Source organism: Pagrus major, chromosome 23 (genome assembly GCF_040436345.1).
Source record: "Pagrus major chromosome 23, Pma_NU_1.0".
Classification (NCBI taxonomy): domain Eukaryota; kingdom Metazoa; phylum Chordata; class Actinopteri; order Spariformes; family Sparidae; genus Pagrus; species Pagrus major.
The window spans coordinates 4,647,038-4,670,586 of NC_133237.1; the positions used below are offsets into that span (position 1 = coordinate 4,647,038).

Genomic DNA, 23,549 nt, shown 5'->3' on the forward strand with positions numbered 1-23,549 from the left:
GAACAGTGCTGGAAGTGGATGGTAAATTAAACACAGACTAATACCCCTTTTCCACTTGTCAAAAATCCCACTTAAACCCGCTAGGATCAGGCTTTTGTGTTCAATGGGAAAGTGTACACTCTGCATTTACACCATGGTCAATTGACTCTGCAGTAGACATGGGCTTTGATCTAAAACGTAAGACCCGGTTGAACACGCTAAATTTAACATCTGGTGGTGGCGCGTAAATAAGGAAGGAATTTGGGATGCAGTCTATTAAGGATGTTTTATTAATGGAGACAGTGTTGGAGGTGGAGCCCCGTTCATTCCTATGAAAGCTGCTCAGTGGTGTTTTGAAACCAAAAAAGCTTGACTTCCTGACTGTGAAAATACCTGGATCACCGACAGAGCCGGCTAACTTCTGGTTTAGCGACCCTGGCTAACTTACAGACGCATCTTTCACAATGGGTGTACTGTTGTTTTCTTTTCTGTTACAACTGTTTCCGGCACATTCGTAACGTGAAACATGACGTCAGTGACGTACAATGTACCACTTCAGATAAAAATCACAAATGGGCTGCCTTGGAAGTGGGAATGGGGTCAATAGTTGATTTTTAGCAGTTCAACCTGTGTTGAAAAAACCTAATTTTGGTGGAAAAGCAGTAAGAGAGATATAGGTTATGTATGCACAGCAATTTAAAAATTACTGTTATTAGAGACCACATGTTTACCTGACAGCTGTTCCTGTAAGTGTTTCTTATTATTATGTTTTTTTCTTTCCATGACCATAAGATATAGCTAATCACTGGCACCGCTTTGATACGAGGGGGAGACAGTGTAATTGTGTGTGGGAGAGAGAGAGCATGTGTGCTGGTACAGCAGGGGGTGGGGGAGTCGACTGACTGCAAGTGAGAGACGCTTTGCTGAAGCAACGGCACAAAACGCTACAGATCTTCTGCGCTATCGTGAGATGAAACATTTTTTTGGATCAATATGAGACTAATTAGACTATGTCGGGCCACCAGACTCTCATTAATTAATGGGCAACACAGCACTTTAGTCACCACGATTGAATCTGTCCTCGTTTAAACCGAAACTGATCCTCCATCTTCATGTCATGTAGAGGCTCTTTGGCACAGTCACAGTACTGTAATCCTCCTCTTTCTCTACAAACACAAACGCACTGGAGCATTAAGTTCTCAGTTGACAAAGCTGTTAACCCCTACTCGTATTTCATATGAGTTCATTAGTCAAAGAACACACTTACATACTCACTTACTGGCCTGTTATATTGTGAAAGTGTGAAAGCCCACGTAATCAACTGAACTTAAAACTAAAGGTCACAGAATGTTGTTGGCTAAATGCTTTCCTTAATGTTGTCCCTGATCCATCGCAGCTGGAATGTGTGTTCCTCCCTTCCTCATCTGGACAGCCATTAAGCCAACAAGTAGAATTTCAGCAGTCACTTTAGCAGGGGAAGTCCACTTTTGGTTCACTGATTTCATAACTAGAATTTTAATGACATACCGTAGGTGCTTTGTCCCACAGCTGAACTTTTTGTTTTTAAATGCAATGTGAAAATTGAACTGAAGGACTGGATTCAACTAATGGATGGAAAATGACTGATCACTAAGGAAATTAATTTGACTCCATGTTCTGACATCGAAAAAATATTAATGATCTATCTTAGGTAGAGCACAATACAGGAAAGTCGCCAACAAAGCTGCTTATCTTTCAATCTGATCCTTTCACAATGTGCAGATCTGTTTAAAGGTGATATTATCAGCATCCATTAAGGTGTGACAGTTTGTGGACTCCTTTGTTAGCAGGCCACGGCAGTTAGCAATGCATACACAAATGAAAGGGAGCCATGATAAATGTTATTAGTCAGTCTTGCTTTGTTCCTGCTCACAGCACACAATATGAGCAAGTTCTATAAACACTGATATTTCAGTGTAAATCAAGTCAAACTTTAAGGAATAAGCATGAATATACTCATCTATTAGAATTCTTAATGTGGAGTTGAGATGCTTTGTGTATGAACATTAAATACTTGGAAAACTCTTGCCATGCACAACATTTTGTATAGTTTAGCACCACATGCAGCATAATTGTATGTGGTATTGTATAAAATAGGATGGAAATAGAATGGAAGGTAAATGTGAAATAAAAAAAATAAAACCGAAGCAGAATGATTTGATTTGATTGGTTTTTAGAGGTGTGTTTTTATCCTCAGGTGACTTCTTAGAAAGAACTATTCATGTGTTGTCAGAAAAGTCATCTGGGACTGCATGTAGGGTTTTGTCAGCAATAGAATGACAACAGGAAACTGGCCATTGCTCTGTGCACAGGATGAAGTTAGCAAAGAGTTTTTCATTTTCTCATCACAAAGACAAAAAAATATAATTTTAATCTTTTCCGCTACTATGACATAATACACTTAAATTTAGATGAATCTGAACTGCTCAGGAGAGTCTTAAAAGTCAGCATGGTCTGAAGAACACATGCTCTTAAACTAATGGAAACAGAGTGAAAGAATCTGACTGCTCAAGTGTTGAGGATGTCATCACAACAACATGTATAAGTCCTCTATGTTCCAGGACTTGTACCTGCTTGTACAAGTAGGTACAAATAAAAAAATGAAAATATTCAGGCATGATCATAATAACATGATAACGTCACACAAGGCGTGCCTCCCTCTCCCTGGGTCTAAGTGTGGGTTGGAAATAGCTGAGTGAGGAAGGGCAGAATGTTTAAATAGACACACACTTCCTGCATGTACCTCTGAGGGGATGTCCCAGACGAGCCTCTGGGGCATGGGTAGCGTGCGGTCCACGTCGCCTTTACAATGTCCGTCCTCAGTGTAGCCCAGCTGGAAGGCATCAGTGGCCAGGGTATACTGGAGAAGGGAAGATGCATGCTAAATTCACATCCAGACACTAAATAATATACAGTCCAACTAGAAATTGAGATTACTACTCTATCCATTACTTTTAAATCTCTTGCTTGTTTTTACTTTGATACAGACATCCCAAAAGGTCACGGTGGAACTTGTAATATCAACTGTTTTTGTGTTCCCTCTGATCTGTTGACTCTCTTACTGTAGCATAAAGCATTGGTGTGTTAAATAGTATTTATTATGTATTAAACACAATAACATTATTAGCTGAAGCTAGTTAACCCAATTACTGTGACCAGCTGCTGCTGAGTATGAGAGGCTGTAGCTCTGATGATGATTATGTTTTGACATCTGTACTTGAATGTCTTACTTTTTATAACTATATAGCATAGAAAATACAGATCCTTAGTACTTGTACTAAACCTGAACTAATTCATTTGTCCGTTTATGACACCACAGTAAAGAACTTAATGATGTGACATTGACTTTGTCTTTCAAGTCAGCTGTCAGATGTTCTCCAAAGAGGAAGTCCGTTAGTAGGGTCAACTGTGTAATTAGTGAAACAAAAGCCAACAAATACAAACACACACCTCCCAAAGGTGAGCCACTGTTGGTGCATCAGCCCAGGAATGCTCTGCATTCAGTCCACTCTTCCCATTCTTGTAGATCACAATGGAGAAGGATTTATCAAACCACCTGAGGGGTCAGAGAGAAATAGAGAAAACAGCTATGAATTAAAGAGATATGAATAATCAAAGGTATGACTTATATATTCAAACACTCTTCTCTTTGAAATTAAAAATATACTTTATGTGCAAATAATATTAATGCAAATTTGAGCCGAGAAGAACTACTCTTTCATGTATTTTCCCAGGTAATTAAAAATTATTATAATGTAACACTGCTACAAACACAGAGGGGATAAGCTGTGCTTCCTATAGGCAGAGTAGGAGGATCAGGCCTTGCGAGTATCAGCTCCAGTTTATTCCAACAATGGATTTTTTTAACATGACTAAGAGTCCACACCAGTGCTAGTGAGACTGTACTACAGCTCAACAATGCTAACATGTGCACAATGAGCAAAAGGTTTTACTTCATCTTCATCTTCCTGCCTCTGTCCTGTCCACAACTCATCACTCATGTTTAAGAGGAATCCTGATGTGATTGCAACAGGGATGATTCTGCGAATGTCGCTGTGCTTTACAGGTTCTCAAGATTGAGTAAAATAATTCTTTGTCATGGTCTGGGATGATTTTAAGAACCTTTTGTTGGTACAACTTTAGAAAAGGTACACTGTCTGTCTGCTGACACTTTAATTCAGCTTAAAGATTGATTTTATTTATTAAAGTTACTCAAGGCATACAAAGGAGTTGTACTTTAATTACTAAGAAATCCAGAGTATTTAAAAAACAAAGTATCATAGGGTGTTTCACAGTTTTGGAGACTGACAAAGTATGAATTCAAGCAGCTAAAAAGCACAAAGTTGAGTACGAGATAACAAATCTCTGTTTGAAATCTCAAGGCCCCACTTTGTTCCTCAATATCCATCTAATTTCTTTCCTCTGCGTCCTCCTCACCTATCGTAACATTTCCCATGGAGCAGGGACTTGGCGTAGCGGTCCAAGTTTCCTGCCGGGTCTTCTCCCCTCATGCCTTGCTCTTCATCGTCCAAGGTTATGAAGAAGGCTGCTCTCTCGATGGCATCCAGTGATCGTTTGTTGATGCCGGAGCTGAAGTACTGCTTCCTCATCCGAGACCAAGGCATCCTGGGAGAGGGTGACACACAAACAATAAAACACTCAAGACTAAAGATCAATATTATTATTAGCATCGGTCCTCATACATTGCCGACAGACACACACGCATGTGTGATTAATTACAAATGCTCATGAAAAAGAAAAGAGCACAGGCAGCGGAAAGAGTCCAAAGAGCACAGAAAGTTCATGACAGAGGAAACTGCAGATGTCAAATTATGACAAAGACACATTTAACTCTGAGAACAAGATTTATTTGGTGATACTTGCTACAACACTGTATCCTCCCTCTGTCATATTCTCATAAATTATGTTTCTAGACAATTGTCAGGACAATCTACAAGGACTGGAAGTGTTGATATATAAAATATAAAGTACGATTAATGTTTTAAGCTACTGGAGTCATGAATGTCAAAAAACATTCAAGGAAAAAAGAGACACTTAGCGTAGCACAATTTTAAACACACACCAGCATTTGCATTGAAACTCTTGGACAGAAACCAGGCTAAGATTGTACATTATTAGGAAAGCCAGCTGCATGACCCAATGTCTGAAAGTCAGTCAGCTGGTCAATCACCACTAGGTCAAGAATGAAATATCTCAACAATTATTGTCATGTGATTTTGTATAGACATTCATGATCCCCAGAAGATAAATCCGCAGTATTAGCGACCCCCCTGCCAACTTCTGCACATCCAGTGCATGTCCAAAGGAAACAAAAAAACAAAGACAAACAACTGCCTCATATGAAAGTAGCTCCAACAGCGTCAGAAATGTTTCAGAGATCCTTGATTGATTTATTTGAGAAGACAGTTTACTCATCAATAATGAAGTGAATGGAACTAATAACATTGTGAAGATCCTTGATTGATTTGCTTGGAAAGACGGTATACTAGGGACTGATTTTAAATCTGAACTTTATACAAACTGCTTTTGTCTGATTAACAAGTTAAAGGGATGGTTCAGGTGTTTTGATGTGACGTTGTAAGAGGTACTTATCCCTAGTCAGGGACTTGACTAGGAATAAGTACCTCATACTACCCCACGTCAGAAGACTTTAAGCACTGACATTTCAAAATTGATTGCTGACGTTTAAAAAACAAAAGTGCTGTGATTCATATTTGGCAGTACACAGTGTTGAACTTTTTATTTCTAGCTGTCATTGTTTCGTCTGTTTTTAGTTAGATCTGTGGCAGCTTTTCACTGATCACTGAATATGACTTAACTCTGAACTTCTGAGACAGATAGTTTTACCTCTTCAAGATATGCAGACCATCAAAGCAACAGGAGGTGGGCCACAGGATGTGGTAAATGTTTGTAGCTGTGCTGTGTGTCACTTGTTCTTCTTTGAGAATGCAGGCAAACCTTTCAACTGCTCTCTTATCTGTGCTGTCCATCAGCACAAACACACTTTGGCACCAATTATGCACTTTGCAGTTAGCACAAAGACACACACAAAGACCCAAACACACACATAATTACACACCCTGATTTCATGGTCCTAGTCATTCTTCTGCTCAGTTCATGTGCTTTTCTTCTCCTCTAAACTATTTCCTACATCAGAATTAACTTTGATAGTGTGAATATCAACTTGCACTGATTTAAATACAGCTTGTGGCAGCAAAATATTCTTTCCTCTATTTCCAAGTGATGCCAAGAGATGGCTCCTGAAATCTACAACTTCCAGCTTTTATCAAGTCATTAGCTCCAACCCTGTCTTGCCTTTGTTCTAATCTCAAATTAAAACAAAGAAGCATGAAGAGCACTTATGTTTTTTGTCATTTACAGTGCAACTGTAGTCAGTGAGATAGGCTTCCATTACTGTAATTTGCTTTTGTGTAATGTGATCTGAAATACAGTGGTGATGGAGATCAGAGACAGTAATGTACAAGTGGAGCCAAAACAACATCCAAACATCAAGAGGTCATATAACGCCAAAGAGAGTTACTGTCTCCCATGGAAAAAAGCTGCTCCTGCACTGCCTGAAATGGCTGGTTTGGAGTCGAGCCTTTACTTCCGTAACTGATTTGCGTCACTATGTAACAGCCGTTATATAAATATATTATTTAACATTCCAGTCAGTCAGCAGACATACAGTTGCTACTGCTGTAGCGGCATTATTTTGGATCACACTATCTTGCTCGGCATGACCTGCCCTACTCTGCCACTGATTAGCTACATCCTGCCTGTTAAGTAATGTGCATGTGCAACTCTTATCAAGGATTGAACAGAGGCGAGATGTCCCACTCCGTAGTTAAAACGAAGCGTTCAAGATACAGTTTGAGAAAGGATGCTGCAAAAATGCACCATATGTGTTTTTTGAAAATTAAAGTATGTAAACCTATTCTTCTAGGACCCCCAAATAAAGTATAAACCTGAAAAGTAGCATAATAGGACCTCTTGAAAACACATCAGATTGTTTCCTACCTGTCTCCAGCAGTGAGAGCTCCCAGTTTTTCCTCTCCAGGCTGCGGAGGTGAAGGGTCATCCAGAATCCTCTGGATCTGGTACTCGATCTCCCTGGGGGACAGTAGTCGGCCTGCCCGGTACACCCACAGGCGGAAAAAGCGTCCCTTGTGGTACACCGCCACAAACTCACTGTCCTGCCAGTGCTGGAGCACATCTGACGAGGAAGAGAGGATTACTCCCCTGGCTCAACAATCATTTACGTAAGCTTCTCTATCAATAACACGTTATTTATTATAGCCTGCCAATTCAGTCAGATGTCTGACAGTACTTTCCCATTCCCATTTGATTTGTGCTATTTAGTGTAAGGGTGAAGCTATTTATGTGTTTGTGTTCACTTCATGAATGTACTTTGTTCGTCAATTTCAGATGAGACATCCCAGGGAGACAAGCTCAGTGTACAAACATCAGTTTACACAATTGAATAAACATGAAACTATAGGATGCATCTGTGGCAGTAGAGTGTGTGCAGCGTGTGTGTGTATATGTATGTATGTGTATGTCTGTTACCGGTCTGGTCTCCTGGTGTGCGTGTTGTGTTGAACATCCTCTCACACTGAGCGGCACACAGAGGGATGACAGTGCCTGGAACACGACTCTGACACACAGAGACACACAAACATTTGTTACTAAAACTTACTGTTTAGTGTAACATCCTCTCAGCTTAATGCTGGTTTCACTTTGGTAGTATCATTTTTTGGACTAAAAAGGAGAACAGTTACACATGCATGACCTTGGAGTTAGGTAATGCTGCTTACAGCTTTATCAAGAAGTGCTCATTCAAAGTACTTCACACTCTGGATAGGGTTATCAAAACGTAACATTACATCATTGGTATAACCATTTTTAACATGATAGGGACACTTGTTTTGCCGAGGTTTATTAATATTGAACATGTCTTTATAGATATATATGAATATGTGATTAAATACATCGAGTGACAAATGTATTAATTAATACTATGGGAAATTAAGAAATTAACCCAGACAGAAACTTCACCAGGGTGAAGGCTGAAACTGAGGCTGAATGGTAGAAGCAGTTTAGATCCTTCCATTGGTTGATTCTGCTGTCAAACAAACAAGCTAGTGCTCCTATTGGTTAGTTTAACTGTCTCTGCCTCTACGTCTTCTTTCCCCTGCTTTGATGTGACAGTTTTTATATCAAACAGCCCCAATGAGGCTTATGAGAATTTCATTAATTTTGCAGGTAATTGCTCATAAACAAAAGTATTTGCCAATTTATAAGTTTGATGACGGTGCTAAATGTAGGTCATAAGATCACCAAAGTAATTACAATTCATCCCGAGGGAACACATTCATGTGCGTGTGTCAATCCATCCAATAAGTGTTAAGATATTTTAGTCTGGACCAAAGTGATGGACCAACAAACTGATCAACAGAACACCCACAGAGCCGTGCTGTTCATTCTGGCGAATACAGACCGTAATATGTTGTTGGTTTTGAAATTCAGAGAGAGTAAGCGCAGAAATATGCAGGCAATTAATGCTGACTAATTCCCTTTGTCTAGGAATGTCCCTGTCTGTGTTGTCACTAAATTTAAGGTGCAAAATTAGCAGCAGAAATGTATTTGCTACCACATAGTAACAACATAAAAAGACACAAATTCTTGTTTGGCTCTTTATATTTACAATACAACACAAGTTACCCATGTACTGTATATTGATATTCAACAGTGGCAAGTTGTTCAGCAACCAACTATACAAAAACAGGCATTAATAAATGAGTTTACAAATTAATTAATTTATTCGTCTATGAAAAAATAGACTTAATTACAAAGTAATTCATTATTGATATTTTAATTGGTAATAAAAAGAGGAATTATAAATAGAAGTTATAAATGAAATATTAATCCATCATCTAGACTTTCCAAATGTTATTGGACCAAATAGCTCAAGTTATGACAGTAAAACAAGTCGGGGTTATGACGCCCCAAAAAATGTCCATATCTGTCAGACCTCCTCCATGTTCCCACTCCCTCCCGCTCCCTCAGATCCTCCTCCTCCATACAGCTGTCTGTCCCCTCCGCCCGTCTCACCACCATGGGGAGCAGAGCATTCAGCCGCTCTGCCCCCCACCTCTGGAACTCACTTCCACCCCAACTCAGAAACATTGAATCACTCCCCCACTTCAAATAACAACTCAAAACACACCTGTTTAAAACTGCCTATTCCCTCTGATGCCACTTGCCCTGTCCCATCCCTTCAATCTATTGTAATTATTCTTATTTTGTGTGTTTTTTTATTTATTTTTTTTCATTTATTGATATTGATGTTTATTCTTGATGTATTCTTTTATCTCATTTGTGTACGGTGTCCTTGAGTGTCTAGAAAGGCGCCTTCCAAATAAAATTTATTATATTATTATTATTTATTGACATTTTAGATTTGTTTCTAATGAGATATTGAGTTGTTTAGAAACATTTGGAAATGCACTTAGAATTACCCATGCACTGTGTAGTCTATAATTTAGCCTAATCTATGAAAATTTAAAAAATAAGAAAAAGATAACAGGCCCACAGATGTCTGCTGCTTCATCCTTCTCACTGCATGTAAATGATTCCATCATATTACAGAGAGGCATAAAAGGTTTGGCAACATTAAAAAGAAAAGGACAGATGCTGTTTTGAGAAATGTTTATTTTCATTTTTATTGTATTTTCATTATTACGCTATGGTAGGCCAAATGTTTAGAGGGCTGAGGAGAAATTAAGAGAAAAAAGAGCTGATGCTTTTTTTTTGCTTGATTACATTTTATTGTGGTTTAATTATTTTTTTATAGTAGGCCAAGTTTCATAGTTTCATAGTCCAAGTTTTATATTGACTTTAAAGGAAATCAAATAAATATAGTAGGAATACAGCTTTGTGTATACGTGTATTTTCGTATAATATACAAAAATACACGCACACACACACACACACACACACGCACAAGCCAACTCTGCAAAAAGGGTTTGTGGTCTTACCGGTTTGAGTTCCTCCCTATTGACCTTGCGACGATAAAGCAGCAGGGCAGTAATGGTGTTGCCTGCCCTGGCCGCCTGCAATGGCGTCGGCGTCACATATAGAAAGTCCTTGATGGCACACACACACACACACACACAGAACAACAGAATGTAAACAAAAACAAAGACATAAGTTCAAATGGAAAAAAAGAGTAAAATGTAGGAAAGACGTAAGCAAGAAAAGAGGTTCAGAAAAATAAAGAAAGAATGTCTGTTCATTTTGGCTCAACTTTATCTCAAAGGGTGCAAAAAGATATCGAAAAATATTTCAAGATTCAGCCCAGTCTTTTTCTAATGCAGTAGCTGTACTACAGTGAAAGGCAGCTGGTTACCATGCCATAGTAGTTACTGTTGACCATAATGGGACCTCGGCTCCTCAAGTAGATGTATTCCTCCCACCAGTCGCTCACCTGGAACCAAAACAGGACACATTACTGTTAATATGAAATGGAGTGTTTACAATATAAAATTTGGCATCTTTCAGGAACTATCAGTCACATATAAACCAGAAAAATGATCATTAATTTACATGAAAAGGACACAGCTTGTCACTTTATATATAATAATAGTCTCTCTCTTTTAAAGCTGAGAGATATTGGTGGTGCATCAGATTGTTGGTTCAGCTCTCCTCCATCTTTACTACTGGTCTGTTGGAAAACCTACTTTCCAACAGTTTTATGGTAAGAGATAACATTATTATACCTCTGCATAGAAAAAGTTGTATTAACCTTTACTTTAAGCTAAATTATGTACATGTTTTACCATAGAATAACAGTTTCAAAATCATTTTGATGGTGCAGTGTCTTGTAATAGGATGAATGGTGTCTGTCACAGCCACTCTGCCAACCTATCACTTGTTTCTGCACTATGTAACTTTAGTGAGAGGGTAGGATCACAGCATTACATACATGTTGACTATAAGAAGTTTCAAGACGTAACATTGTTATGACGTAACGAGGCATGTTTGTACTTAGCACCTACATTACATCTGACAAGTTTTTACAGAACTGGGATTTGTATTTACAACAGTGGTGTTGCACTCAGAAACTGTGGGGCACGCAAAATCGCACAAAATACCAATTTCTTCTAATGTTGCTTATATAATTACTGATTTAATGCACCACCCAGTGAGCATGCTTGCTACCCCCATGAACACACCATTAATGTAAAGGTGTGACCAACAGTGTTGCAACAAAAAGCAAAAAAGAAGTTGGCTAAAATACTTTAAGGAGCTCTGGAAGTTTAGGACATATTGTTACAAGTGTATTTTAGGTGGATCAACTAATTAATTATTCAATTAATTGTTTCAGCTCTGGCGTGTGACTGTGTACACTTACATAGTTGGTTGCCCACAGAGCTTTGAGTTTCAGGTAACGCTGCAGGCGGTTTCCCAGGTTAAACTCAAAGTGATTGGCCAGTTCGGTCATTCGTTTATACTCTGGATCTGTCAGTAGAGGACGTACTGACTCCAGGTACTGAGACAGAGAGAACACAGAGCATCAGTTACAACCTGCTTCCTGGTTACTAAATAATTATTAATTTCTTTTCTGCTGTTCCATTGTCATAATTTAGTCACCAATATATGCACAATATATACATCGATAGTGTATGTAAAGATAATGTGTTTGTCCACTCACCCTGCTCAGGGTTTCTTTGATGGCAGGTACAGGCAGGTGAGGTAGAGAGGTTTGATAACTGTACAGCAGAGGCTTCCTGCTCGATAATAACCTCAGCAGGGTCTGAAACACACAGAGGAAGATTTGTGACACTTTTCAATTAACATTTCAACATAGTTTATTGGTATAAACAATAAATTCACAACAAAATGTTTTTTTTTAAATGTGGGGATCATAGAACCTATACTTATATTACAAAGCATTTGTTTAAGATTTGATACCATGCTGTGACAACTACCAATATACAAAAAAATCATTTAAATCAATTTTGTGTCAGTGGCAACATCTGCACAACAGCCACACGAGGGTGCTGTCATACAAAGTAGGAGGACATCTTACCACCCAGACTTTGGTGACGTTAGAAACTCGGCCGTGCTGCTCGAACATCCATTGGTGGTAGGAGAGCAGCAGTTTGAGGCAGAATCTGAGCGCCAGGATGAGAGAGAGCCACAGCAGAGTGCTGAAGACCAGCGCTGACACCATGGTCTGACCCTGAGAACTGAGCGACACATGGAGACTGGACAGAGGGAGGGGGACACAACAGTTACTGGTTATGTACAGCAATATGTCCGTTAGTGGTAAAAGAAAAACTTCAATTTAGCACTTTTGTCATGTTACCTGGAGGTGAAAAGTAGGAATAAAATAAACACAAAAAACAGAAATATTTGAAAAATTATGACAGTATGTTATTTTTGACTGATGGTAGCTTAAGAACATTCTTAAACCAGAAATTGGTAGTTTAAGACAAAGGGAATGAGGCAAACTAATTGGCAGGCACAAGTTGTGAGTAAAGCTCATATGAAGTACAAAAACATATGTAACATGTCACACATTTCATTAGGTTACTCAAGGACTACAAGGCACACTTGTGTAATAATCACACTGTTTAATAAGTATCTTGATATGCTACACCTTCCAGGTGGATGGATTATCTTAACAAAGAAGCAAATAAGAATTAATTAAAACAAATTTGTGAACAAGATTAAAGAGGGTCAAGCCTAGGGTGTGAACAGAAAAAGTCAACGAACGTTACATTTATATTTTTCTTCAAAGGAGATGCTGGAACAATAGTCTCTAAATGGTCACGATTGCAAGTAAAATCTATGAAGGTACAACAGCAACATCTGCTGGGTCAATCAGAAAGTGAATCAGAAATATTTCAGACAAGAAGTTTTTTCATCTAGGTTTTTTGGGGGGTTTTCTTGTTTGTTTTTTTGTAAATTGAGTATAGTAATATGCAGTATGAGCAGCAGAACAGAATGAGACAATACAATCAAAAATAAAAGGTATGAAATGCATTAAGAATGTAATCAACATAAAATTAATAAATACATATAATCAATAAAATCAAGACAAATATGGGAATAGGAGGAAAACATACTCTCCACCGTAAGGCATAACAACGAAAAACATGTCATGCAGTTAACACAGCAGCAACACTTTCGTTACCAGCTGACTCAATGGTGAAAGGGACGTGGCCCGGGACTTAGACAGGCTACAAACAAACTTTTTAAAATAGCTGAAGATTAAACACTGTACTTTTATCCTGTTATAAGTGGCAATAGTATAAGTGCTATTTAATGCAGTGAGACATTTATATTGCTATAAATTTATAGAAAATCCTATGTGTATAGTAGTTGTCAGGTTGCTGCTCATCAGAATGACCTTTAAAATTGAGCTAATAGTAGTCTAGCAGGTTTACAGCCTCCATCCTATCCATTTTTACATATTTTACATACAGTGTTGCTCATAAATCCCATTTGCAGCCTCTCATTGCAGAACAAACATTATCAGGGTGGAATGTAGCATGTGTGTGTGTGTGCATGTGTGCGTGTGTGTGTGTAGTGAGTCAGCGATGTTGTAAGTATGTGAAGCTACAATTAGTGAATAGACTGGGAGGTGAGTAGTAGGTGAGAGTTCAAGTGGCACCAGGCACCACACCCACACTGATCCATAATGACTCACTGGCTTTATTTACTATTAAGTGATGTTTGCTTGGATCAGCAGAAATCCCTTTTCCTCCTCAGTGTCTATGGCAGACTGCACTATGAAGTGAAACTGTCACTTTCAGCTGGCAGCACAAGAATAGCTCAACAAACAAAGGATTTGTGAGGCTGATAATGATAACGATATTCGAGCTGATAGCATCTTTTTAAATTGATGAAGATCCCTTAGATTTGTAAATTGTCTTTATATGTGACCAACATATATACTAAGTGGGACCTTTTACAGTGTAAAAATAAACTTGTTGGTGCTCTCTAGTGGACAAACAGCAATTTCTTGTTACCTATATACATACTGTCAATGTCAATGCCAATAAGCATAAGCATACATAAATCATTCTTTTAGACAGTTACTTAAGCTAATAATTGATTTGCATTATCGATAGAAACAGTGAATGTGTTCCCCTGTACTTATCTACATCTATTTATCCATCGCAGCATCATAGTGTTTGAATGTCAGAGGTGGCATCATAATTGTCACAACTTTTTTTACACTGTAAACTTCTCAAAATACCAAAAAGATGAGCCAGTTTTTAATGTTTGAATTTATATGGTGGGCTAATATAGGAGGGATAAAGTCATAATAGTTAAATCAGCTCTAAACTGGAGTTAAGGTGTTTCCACGTGGTAATGCCAAGGGGCTGTTGCAGACATTACAACTGATGTCCATAAAAATATGGTTCAATATGCAAAAGATAAAAGGACAGTTGTATTGTCTGTCCAAGAAACTAAAGACAGAGGTCTTTGTGTGTTTCTGTGTACCTTAGTGGCAGGTGTTGCTGTATCATGGTGATCAGCCCCATGCTGGGATCGGAGCGCATGTACATGGTGGCCAGGATTGCTATGACGACAAAGAGCCAGGAGGAAGGGCTGGCAGGGTACACTCCCTTGATCAAACTGTTCTGTAACCACAAAAGAAGAAACAGTGAGCATTGTGATTGGTTTAAACTGTTCCCTCTCTGTTACACTGACTGGGCCACAGAAAACAGAGGCTCCATTCAGGACCAACTGGAAGTTATTGCAGTTAACTTCAACATTTAAAAAGCTGATGCTCCCTTTAAGTACCTTTGAAGTTAGAATTTTTTTTGTACATTTCACATCGTATCCACTTCATTGAACACAGGTACAGTACATGATGTGTACTGTAAATCATGTTTTTGTCACCACAGCAGTGGCAAACATGCATGTCAGTACATGTTAGGAAAGGCTTAGCATTCCTCACCTATACACATGGGAATGCACACCCTGTAATAAGGCCTTCTGCACTAAGCTCCCCACTGCACCAGTGAGTCAACCGTCCATACCAGGGGAGTCAGGACAGCAGGCATCGTATGTTGTGCAGATTGTAAAATCCTCCGTGACACTTTTTTGTGCAAAAACACGTTTCATTTACATTTAAAAAATAAATAACCATTAATTACAAATTCCATTGGGCTAGAGATACATGGCATATTTTTTATGTGTCCATTTACACATGACAACAAAATAGAACAAAGACCGGACAAGATATGCATCACAGATAGCCGTTTTTCTAATGAGGCACAACTCTCCTCACTATGCTGACTATCAAACTTTCAAATTTAAGATATCAGATTTAACTAACAGATGCCTACACTATAAATTGGGAAAATTTAAGTGATAGAAAGATAGTAGTCAAATACATTTTGTTTCGAACAATATGACAGCATGCATAAATGTAAAATATGAGGACAAGCACCACACACTGTCAAACGCACACAAGAATTTCCCATCATCCTCACCCTCATGCGGCTGACTCGTTTCTTCCATGAACGCACTCCGGACAGGTAGATCTGGTTCAGGGCCTGATAGGACAGCTGCAGGTCAATCCCCTCTGGTGTTATGGTGAACTGGAACGCCACTGCCTGGTGGGCCTCCGCCATCGCTATGGAAACACAAATGAACAAAACATTTAGAACGATTTCTTTTATTAATGAACAATGAATTATTAGAGTGAAGACAGTACATACAATTCATCATTGCAAATGTAGTCTAGATTTTCAACAATTTATTTTTGCTTATTTTCTTGTTTTTTATTTGAAATAATTGATATTGAATTGATAATATTCAATACATCACTGGGACTCTGGCAAAATGTTAAAATAAACTTCTATAGTTAGTTTTATGACATAAACTAGGCATGTTTTTTACGCCAGCAGATGGCTCAGTGTTTGCTGTCTCTCTTGTATGAAAGCTCTGTGTGGACAATACTTGAGTAATTTAATGTGTCAGTGGAATGTTGTTGTCTCACTGAGTCCTGCTGCAGCACCAAGAACACAGAGTAAAAACTGCTCACAGTACGCTCTGCTGTTAAGTGATACTAAGTATTTAAAGCCCTCTGTTATACAGTAGGTTTCATCAGTAAACATACAACTTAAGTCAATATCATAACACAAAGCTTCATCATTATCATACAAATATCATTAAACAATTATTATTATTAGGGTAATATGAGGTGCACTGTGCCTTGAAACAGAAAGATCATCACATGGATAATCTTAGCCTGTAGCCTTTAAAAACCTTGTTTTGAAAACAGCCAACATGTCCTACACTGTTGTGTGAATACGGTAGGGATGTAACAGTATGAAAATTTCACACCACGGTAATAGTGACCAAAATTATCACGGTTATCGGTATACCGCGGTATTTTTAAAATGTCTTCAAAATGTTGAAAAAACACTGATACACTGATAAATTGAAATAATTTCACCAAGATGTATATTTAAATAGATTTATTATATATTAAAAGGCTTAGGGTATAAGCAGCCTGTTTTTGAAACGCGTCCTGTAATGTCTGTGTTACAGAGGTAGAATGAGATGTACTGGCAGTAGCACTCGATTGGCCAGCAGACCCTCTCTGTGAAAAAAATTAATAGAAAATGTCATTATTAATTATTACTGTCATTGTTACTTAATACTAAGGGTGCAACCAACAGATCACAAAACTCACAATCTAGATCATATCACTTTTGTGAGAAACAGGTTGGATATTTTTTTAGATCAAAACAAAAAGGATTATTGTTGAATTAATTATGAACACTATTTTGGCTCTTATCTCTATCTAGACACTTGTTATATTCACCATTTCAGATTATTCTTTATATATAGTCTATTCTACAAATAATCCACAAGTATTATATATTTCTGATATTACTTGTATATATTGGCTGTCTGTCTCTGTCTGCTTGCTCGTCTGTTGTCAATGGACTCGGTCAATCTGATTGGTCTAATGGCTGCTGAGCCACAGGTAGACGCTGCTCCGGTGAACGGAGCTGAGATGAAAGTCAGTCATCTCAGTCAGTTTGCATTCATTAACTCAGTCCACTCAGTACGTGTTTGTCTCAAATCCTCCTCACTGCAGCTCTGCATCAATGTTTGGGGAATTATTAGGTCGACTTTAAAAAGTGAAATCTACAATTAATAAGCGTTTCAGATAACGTGTCAAATCACGGATCAACTTCGTTCAGTTATACCACTATCTGGTCAGTTTACATTAGTGACAACAGCAAATTAGACAGAGAAAACTCGACATACACACATCATTCACCTGAGCTTAAGGTTAATTTACCTTGCATTCGCTGAACAGTTGAGGGCGATGGTCGCGCAAATGAGTAAGTAAATTGGATGTGTTGCCACCCCTCACAACAACTCTCTTCTTGCAGCTCCTGCAGATACGGCTGCCATCCTCGACCAGCTGTCCCTGAGCATTCTTATAATAACCAAAATACGCCCAGACTTCAGATTTGGTTCTCTTTGAAGGCGGAAAAATGCCTTGAGGGCCGCTACTATCACGTCCTCCCTCCGCCATGTCTTCTTCACTACATAACAAGCGCACATTGCACGCTGCGCCTGCGTAGGGAGACTTGGATAAAGTATCTTGCGAGTTTTCCACACCGTGGTTATCGACCGCGGCGGTTACCATGGTAATTAAAACTTAAACGGTAACCTTCACCGTCGGGAATTTTACCGTGGTTTACCGTGACACCGGTAACCGTTACATCCCTAGAATACGGTATGTCTTTATATTGTTGACTGGCAGTTGTTTGACTTGACCTCAACTTTTAATGTGCAAGTGACTCTGCTATGGAATTAGATATGTGTCAATAAGAATCAAATAAAAAGTATTCAATATCAAATAAAAATAAGAATTTGAGAGAATATAAATCTCTCTCGTATTTGCATAATTGTAAAACTAGTGCTTTTACTTTTTTGATGGCATGTCCTTTTGTTTATAGTCGACTCTCTTAGTATACAGGCGTGTGTCCACATTGGCTAACGGTTGTTTGAGTAATAGCTCATTGCAACCCATCTGGTTACTTTGCCATGCGTCACGTCCCCACCCCCTTTTGTGTAAAAACAATCCAAGGACTTTGCTAAATTAACAGCATGAAATAAGAAAACCCATATGTCTTTTTAAGGTATTAGGATCTGAAATACTACGGCCAGTCAGGCAAATAATTATATCATGTTGTTGCCGATCAACAATCAGTATCGTTACATACAAAATATGACAGAAATAGGGGTTGATGAGTGTTCTTTCAGTCTGCCTCCATTAAAGTGGATGAACAACCCACCGAGTGGCCGGAGGTGTCATACACTGACATATACAACAATCTCTTCGAATCGCCAGGTTTATATGTATTTCTGACATGTCAATGACATTTTTTTTTTTTTTTTAACTTCTGTGAGATTTATTTTCTCTTTCTCTTCTATTTGATATTGAATAAGTTCTATTCTATTCTTATTTGTAAATGGACTTACCTTTCTATAGTGCTTTTCAACACTTGTCACTTTCACCCATTCACACACACATTCATTCACTGATGGCAGAGGCTGCCATGCAAGGTGCCAACTGCTCATCAGGAGCAATTTGGGGTTCAGTATCTTGCTCAAGGATACTTAGACATGCAGCTGGGGGAGCCGGGGATTCGAACCAGCGAATTCAACTACAACCTCTCTCCTCTTTGATGCACGATTTATGGATAGAAAAATAGTGACTGTTCAGCTCAGGAAACACAGCACTGCCTGCAGATAATATAGAGTAATTATCCTTCATGTGCAGTCAGTTGTTAGCAAACCATCAGCGTCAGTCTGACATTATAAATTATTAACTCCCACAGAGCTATTAGCCCTGGCATCATACTGGCAACTTAACAGCATGGATAATGCAAGTCAACGATTGGTAACAGCAGATTCAATACACTAACTGTTAATAAGACACAAAAAGGTGTGAGACTATTCTCTTTTACTAAAAGCTGCACATGCAAATATACATCCATACTACAGGTTCATACAACAGTTTAAACAAACAGCAGGTCAGCAGATGTCAAAACTGTTCCTGTCAGGTTGTGTGAGCAGAAAACATCCCCCAAAATAACTTCAATCAAAAACAGGCAATCCAGTTACCTTTACCCAGTTTTTTTTCATGAGCAAAAATGTTCACAAGTGCAAAATATAATACTGTACACCTCAAAAGCCACTGAGTCCATTCCTAGCATCCTATTTCTCAATAAATAAATGTTTTCTTCCAAGTTGTCAACAGCTTTTGAAGGCAAGCTAAGAATAGCTCTCTTTCCATAAAAAACATCTCACTGTAAGAAAAGCATAGGTGTAAATAATCTAAATAACAACGGCTGATTTAGCTGCTTCAGTGTCAGGCTCCGTATTGTTCTTGCTCACCCATGCTTGTGAGGCAAAGAGTGAAATGCAAAAGTCTGTGTGCAGAATGTGAACAATTAACATTCCCTGCGCTACTTCTCACCCTGAAGCAAGGCACGTTAACAGGTTTGTGCGCACATTAAAAAGCAGGATGTAGGTCATGTCCTCCATAAACTTATGATGGGTTAGGCAATCACTTTCTCTTTGACCAAATAGCATACAAGCAAAGCCTTGTGAATCAACACTATACAGGGTTTCAGTGTTGCTCAACCAGTTAAATTTAACACTTTAAAACAGTCCTTTTTAAGAACCCTATGCGCCAGATGGTTTCATGGACAGAACCATCTAGGAAGTACGCAGACGCGAAGTGATTGGATGAACTACCTGTCCACCACTGTCTATAATGAGCTAACTTCAACCAATCAGATCAACAGTAAGACAGCCAACCATCAGAAGTGATAGCAAACTCTTCCCACATGTTTTCTATAGACAAAAAAAGCCTTCAGTGCCATTCTTCACTCCTCTATCAATGAAATGTACTCTCTCTGATATAACTGATGATATAGCAGCATCTAAGCTAACCTCTTGGAGGAGCCACCATTTTTCAAGCAGTTGCTTCTCTCTCTGGTCATCACCCCTAATCCATGCCCTTGGCTGCCAGTAGTTCCTCATAGGATGCTGACTGGTTGGGGCCACTGTGGTTCAAACACAAGGGCATAGCTGGAAGCCAGGCAAATCCAGCCACTAATTATTAATCATCCATTATTCATTAATAAATTATATTTTTCCAGTACTCCCAAGCAGTAATTAACAATAATTCCTCATGATATTCTGAACCAATATTCAATGCTTTGAAAGACCTGTCTTCATCTTTACTTTAGGGTGTTTTCTCACTTTAACTAATTGGACACCATTTTTTTAACTGATCCTCCCTCTTTGAGTTTCTTGTCGATATTTAGAAAAGGTTGGACAGGAAGATTCATCATTCAGCCTTCAGCAGCAGACAGACAGGGTGTTACCAAAACAATTAGCCACTGTTGGACAGAAATCTGTCACGGCTGGCTTGGTGAGTTTTTCATTCCTTTACTCCTTCACTTCCTGTGTAACCTTGTCAGAATGTAGACACATGGATGCAAACGTAAGGAAACTTCTAGTCAGTGCTGTGCTGCTTGATTCTGCTGGCAAACCGACAGTAACAACTTGGATGGAAACATATCTGTCAGGTCCAAAAGCTTAATTTCACCAAAGACCGTCTGCAGCAGTGTGTGTGTGTGTGTGTGTGTGTGTGCGTGTGTGTTTGTGTGTGTGAAGCCAGAGAGCTCCTAAGTCCCATACTGTTAAAAGGCAGAGTAATGCACAGCTGTCGCTGAGGCCTGTGGTACATACTGGATGATGACATGACAACTCTACAGTTACAGTACATAGAAAGTAGGTCAACATATAATCACTGCAAGGTCACATTTGTGTGTGCAGAGCAAACCTCTGTCATCTCTTCCCCTTCTCTCTAACCAGCCAAGCAATTGATTGCTGCATATTTCTCACTTCCCACAGCCATTTCACACAGCCATTTATGTGTGTGTGTGTATAACTGAATGAAAGTGAGAGAGAAGGGAAAAAGACAGAGAGAGACAAGGGAGAGAATGAAGGTGGGAGGAAAAGTGTGGGCATGGTATCTGGCACACACTGTGTAGTTGCTGCTACGCAGATGGACACAGACCATGTTTGTATGCTTAAGAGGACCTCCAAATCACATTTACACCTTAACATTATTGTTTCCCTAAACATGAACAAGTCTTAACCCAAAAACAAGACCCTAACCTTTACCTGACCCAAAACAATTTAAACCCTCCTCTACATCTTACTTAAACTAGCACATTTGAATAAAAGCTTTATGTATACGATACCCGGTAGAGGTGTGCATCTCTCCCTTATAAGACGATCCAGTACGTATCTAGATACATGGGCTACGATACAATTCAGGGACGGTACTTTTTATTATGGAACAAATTGATACGATTCCGATTCCGAACGATTCAATTTCATGCGATACAATTCTTTGTTTCATGTAGACATTCATTTTCTATTATAAAGCAATAAAACGGGCTATAGATGCCATGACTACCTTAGACCTCGCCGACTTGTGGCTCAGTTGTGGCTGGAAAAGTGTTTAATCTCCGTGTCTTTGTCTTGCGTGTTCTTGCTAGTGCTAGCTTTATTAGCATCCTCATCGTCTGCAAAGGATTCACCATGCTGTTTCACCAGGTGAACCTTAAGACACATGCTGCCACTGTACTTATACGCTGTTCTACAGAGCAGAATGGCCTGCTTTTTGTCCTCGGGGTGGTGGTGTCCTCAGGGTGGAGTCTCGCGCTGACCTTTAAACTTTTCCAAGAGTTTGAAGACGCTGTGAGGAAGTAGCAGCAGAGCAGCTTCACTCAACCGATGCATAACTTTAAAATCGGGCCATCAACCAGTTCACAGTACATTTAGATCAATCCAGAGGTCCATGTATCATATCTTTAACTTTAAAACTGATTTCTGACTCATATCGGTAAATTGATACACCCCTAATACCCGGAAATATTTGTTACGGTCATTTAACAACACTTAATTACCACTGTTCTGAAGGCATTTCAAGAATCTTCAAACCAGCTGAAGGAGTAAACAAATATACAACCTGCTGCACAATAATAAAAAAGATTTATGACCCGTTTCTTCGGTTGTGTCTATATTCAGTGGTGAATCATGAGTCTGTTGGTGGCCAAGGCAAAAACTCCCTTGTGGCCCCTCAAGCGTAACACCAACAAAAAATTTATGCAATCCAAACCTTTTTTTTCAATTTCCAATGTTCACATCAGTAGAATTTTCAGAATAACATTAAAAACCAGAACAATTGAAAAACCTAAATTTATAACTACAAAACTTCAATGTGGTAACATTCTAAACAATCCACATTATAAGACCAGTGATAAACAACACATAAAGCATTTTGAGGCTGCAGCAGTTCACAGTATAGTGTCTAATGGGAGGTTTAAGGGAGTTTATAGTTGTAATTGAAAAATGTGCCAATATGAATGGCCATCAAGGGCTCCTTTTCCCAAATTTCTCTTGCGGGCCCCAAACATTTGCCTGGTTTGCCTCTCCTGACAGTGCGCCTCCGGCTATATTTCCTAACTGCCTCCTTTTTTATGACACAAGAAAAATAAAAAACAAAGAAGCAGTAGTTAATTCAAGACAAACTGCTAACACTTTAAACATGCATCATACAACCTAAATCTTTACCTTGGAAATACATTAGCATTTGATTTTGCTTAAAATTATGCTGTTTACCTCACTGTTTGCAAGAGTAAGCAGCAATAAGAAGTAGGACTGTCAAAGTTAACGCGTTAACGCAAATTCCTCTTAACAGACACAGCTGATGCAGAGAGCCATCCTTCCCCCTCACAGGTCACGCTGTAGAGTCTGCAACAGAGACACCTGGACAACTCTACATGTGACAAACTTCCAACAGCGATAGCTAAATGGGTGGCTACAGCTTGCAGGCTGATTAAAATTGTTTAGTTAACCTTTACAAGTGTAAAGCTGGACGCTACATTGTGTTAGTATTACTAAGGAATGTTACATTCAGGTCAATGCCCATCTGTTGTTGCTTGTTGGGCTTGAGTTTGTAATGTTATGCTTTCAGCATATTTTTTGAGCATGCAGTACCTTTGAGGTTATTCAGGAGAATATTCTGGTACAGTATTTGTCATTGTTTGGATTGTTGCAATAATAATAAACATACATTTGCATAAAGCAAGCGTATTTGTCCACTCCCATGTTGATAAGAGTATTAAAAACTTGAAAAATATCCCTTTAAGGTTCATTTAGAACAGATAAAAAATGTGCGATTATTTTGTGATTAATCGCGAGTAGAGTAGAGCTCACTAAGGCTGCAAAATGGTGTTTAATTTTGTCCAAAATAATGTCGACTAACAGGTTTTACCTGCCGGGGTGAGAGAAGGCATGCGGCCATAACAGCAACCAGACCATTCAAGTCTAACAGCCTCAGCACGCGCACGGGAGTACGGCGGGAA

The 23,549-nt window shown here is 38.9% G+C and overlaps 1 protein-coding gene across 1 annotated transcript in view; it reads right to left on the minus strand.

The window, feature by feature from the left end:
- Positions 1-23,549, minus strand: part of cpt1a2b (carnitine palmitoyltransferase 1A2b) — a 42,172-nt gene that overhangs the window by 17,668 nt on the left and 955 nt on the right. The window contains exons 2-13 of the mRNA XM_073494567.1: positions 15,558-15,700; positions 14,560-14,699; positions 12,134-12,311; positions 11,756-11,857; positions 11,456-11,593; positions 10,451-10,528; positions 10,080-10,187; positions 7,609-7,696; positions 7,060-7,255; positions 4,456-4,644; positions 3,469-3,574; positions 2,762-2,878 (exon numbers count right to left, since the gene is read on the minus strand). Of these exons, the coding sequence (XP_073350668.1) occupies positions 2,762-2,878; positions 3,469-3,574; positions 4,456-4,644; positions 7,060-7,255; positions 7,609-7,696; positions 10,080-10,187; positions 10,451-10,528; positions 11,456-11,593; positions 11,756-11,857; positions 12,134-12,311; positions 14,560-14,699; positions 15,558-15,698 (1,581 nt within the window). The 5' untranslated portion in view covers positions 15,699-15,700. The remainder of the gene's footprint in view (positions 1-2,761; positions 2,879-3,468; positions 3,575-4,455; positions 4,645-7,059; positions 7,256-7,608; positions 7,697-10,079; positions 10,188-10,450; positions 10,529-11,455; positions 11,594-11,755; positions 11,858-12,133; positions 12,312-14,559; positions 14,700-15,557; positions 15,701-23,549) is intronic.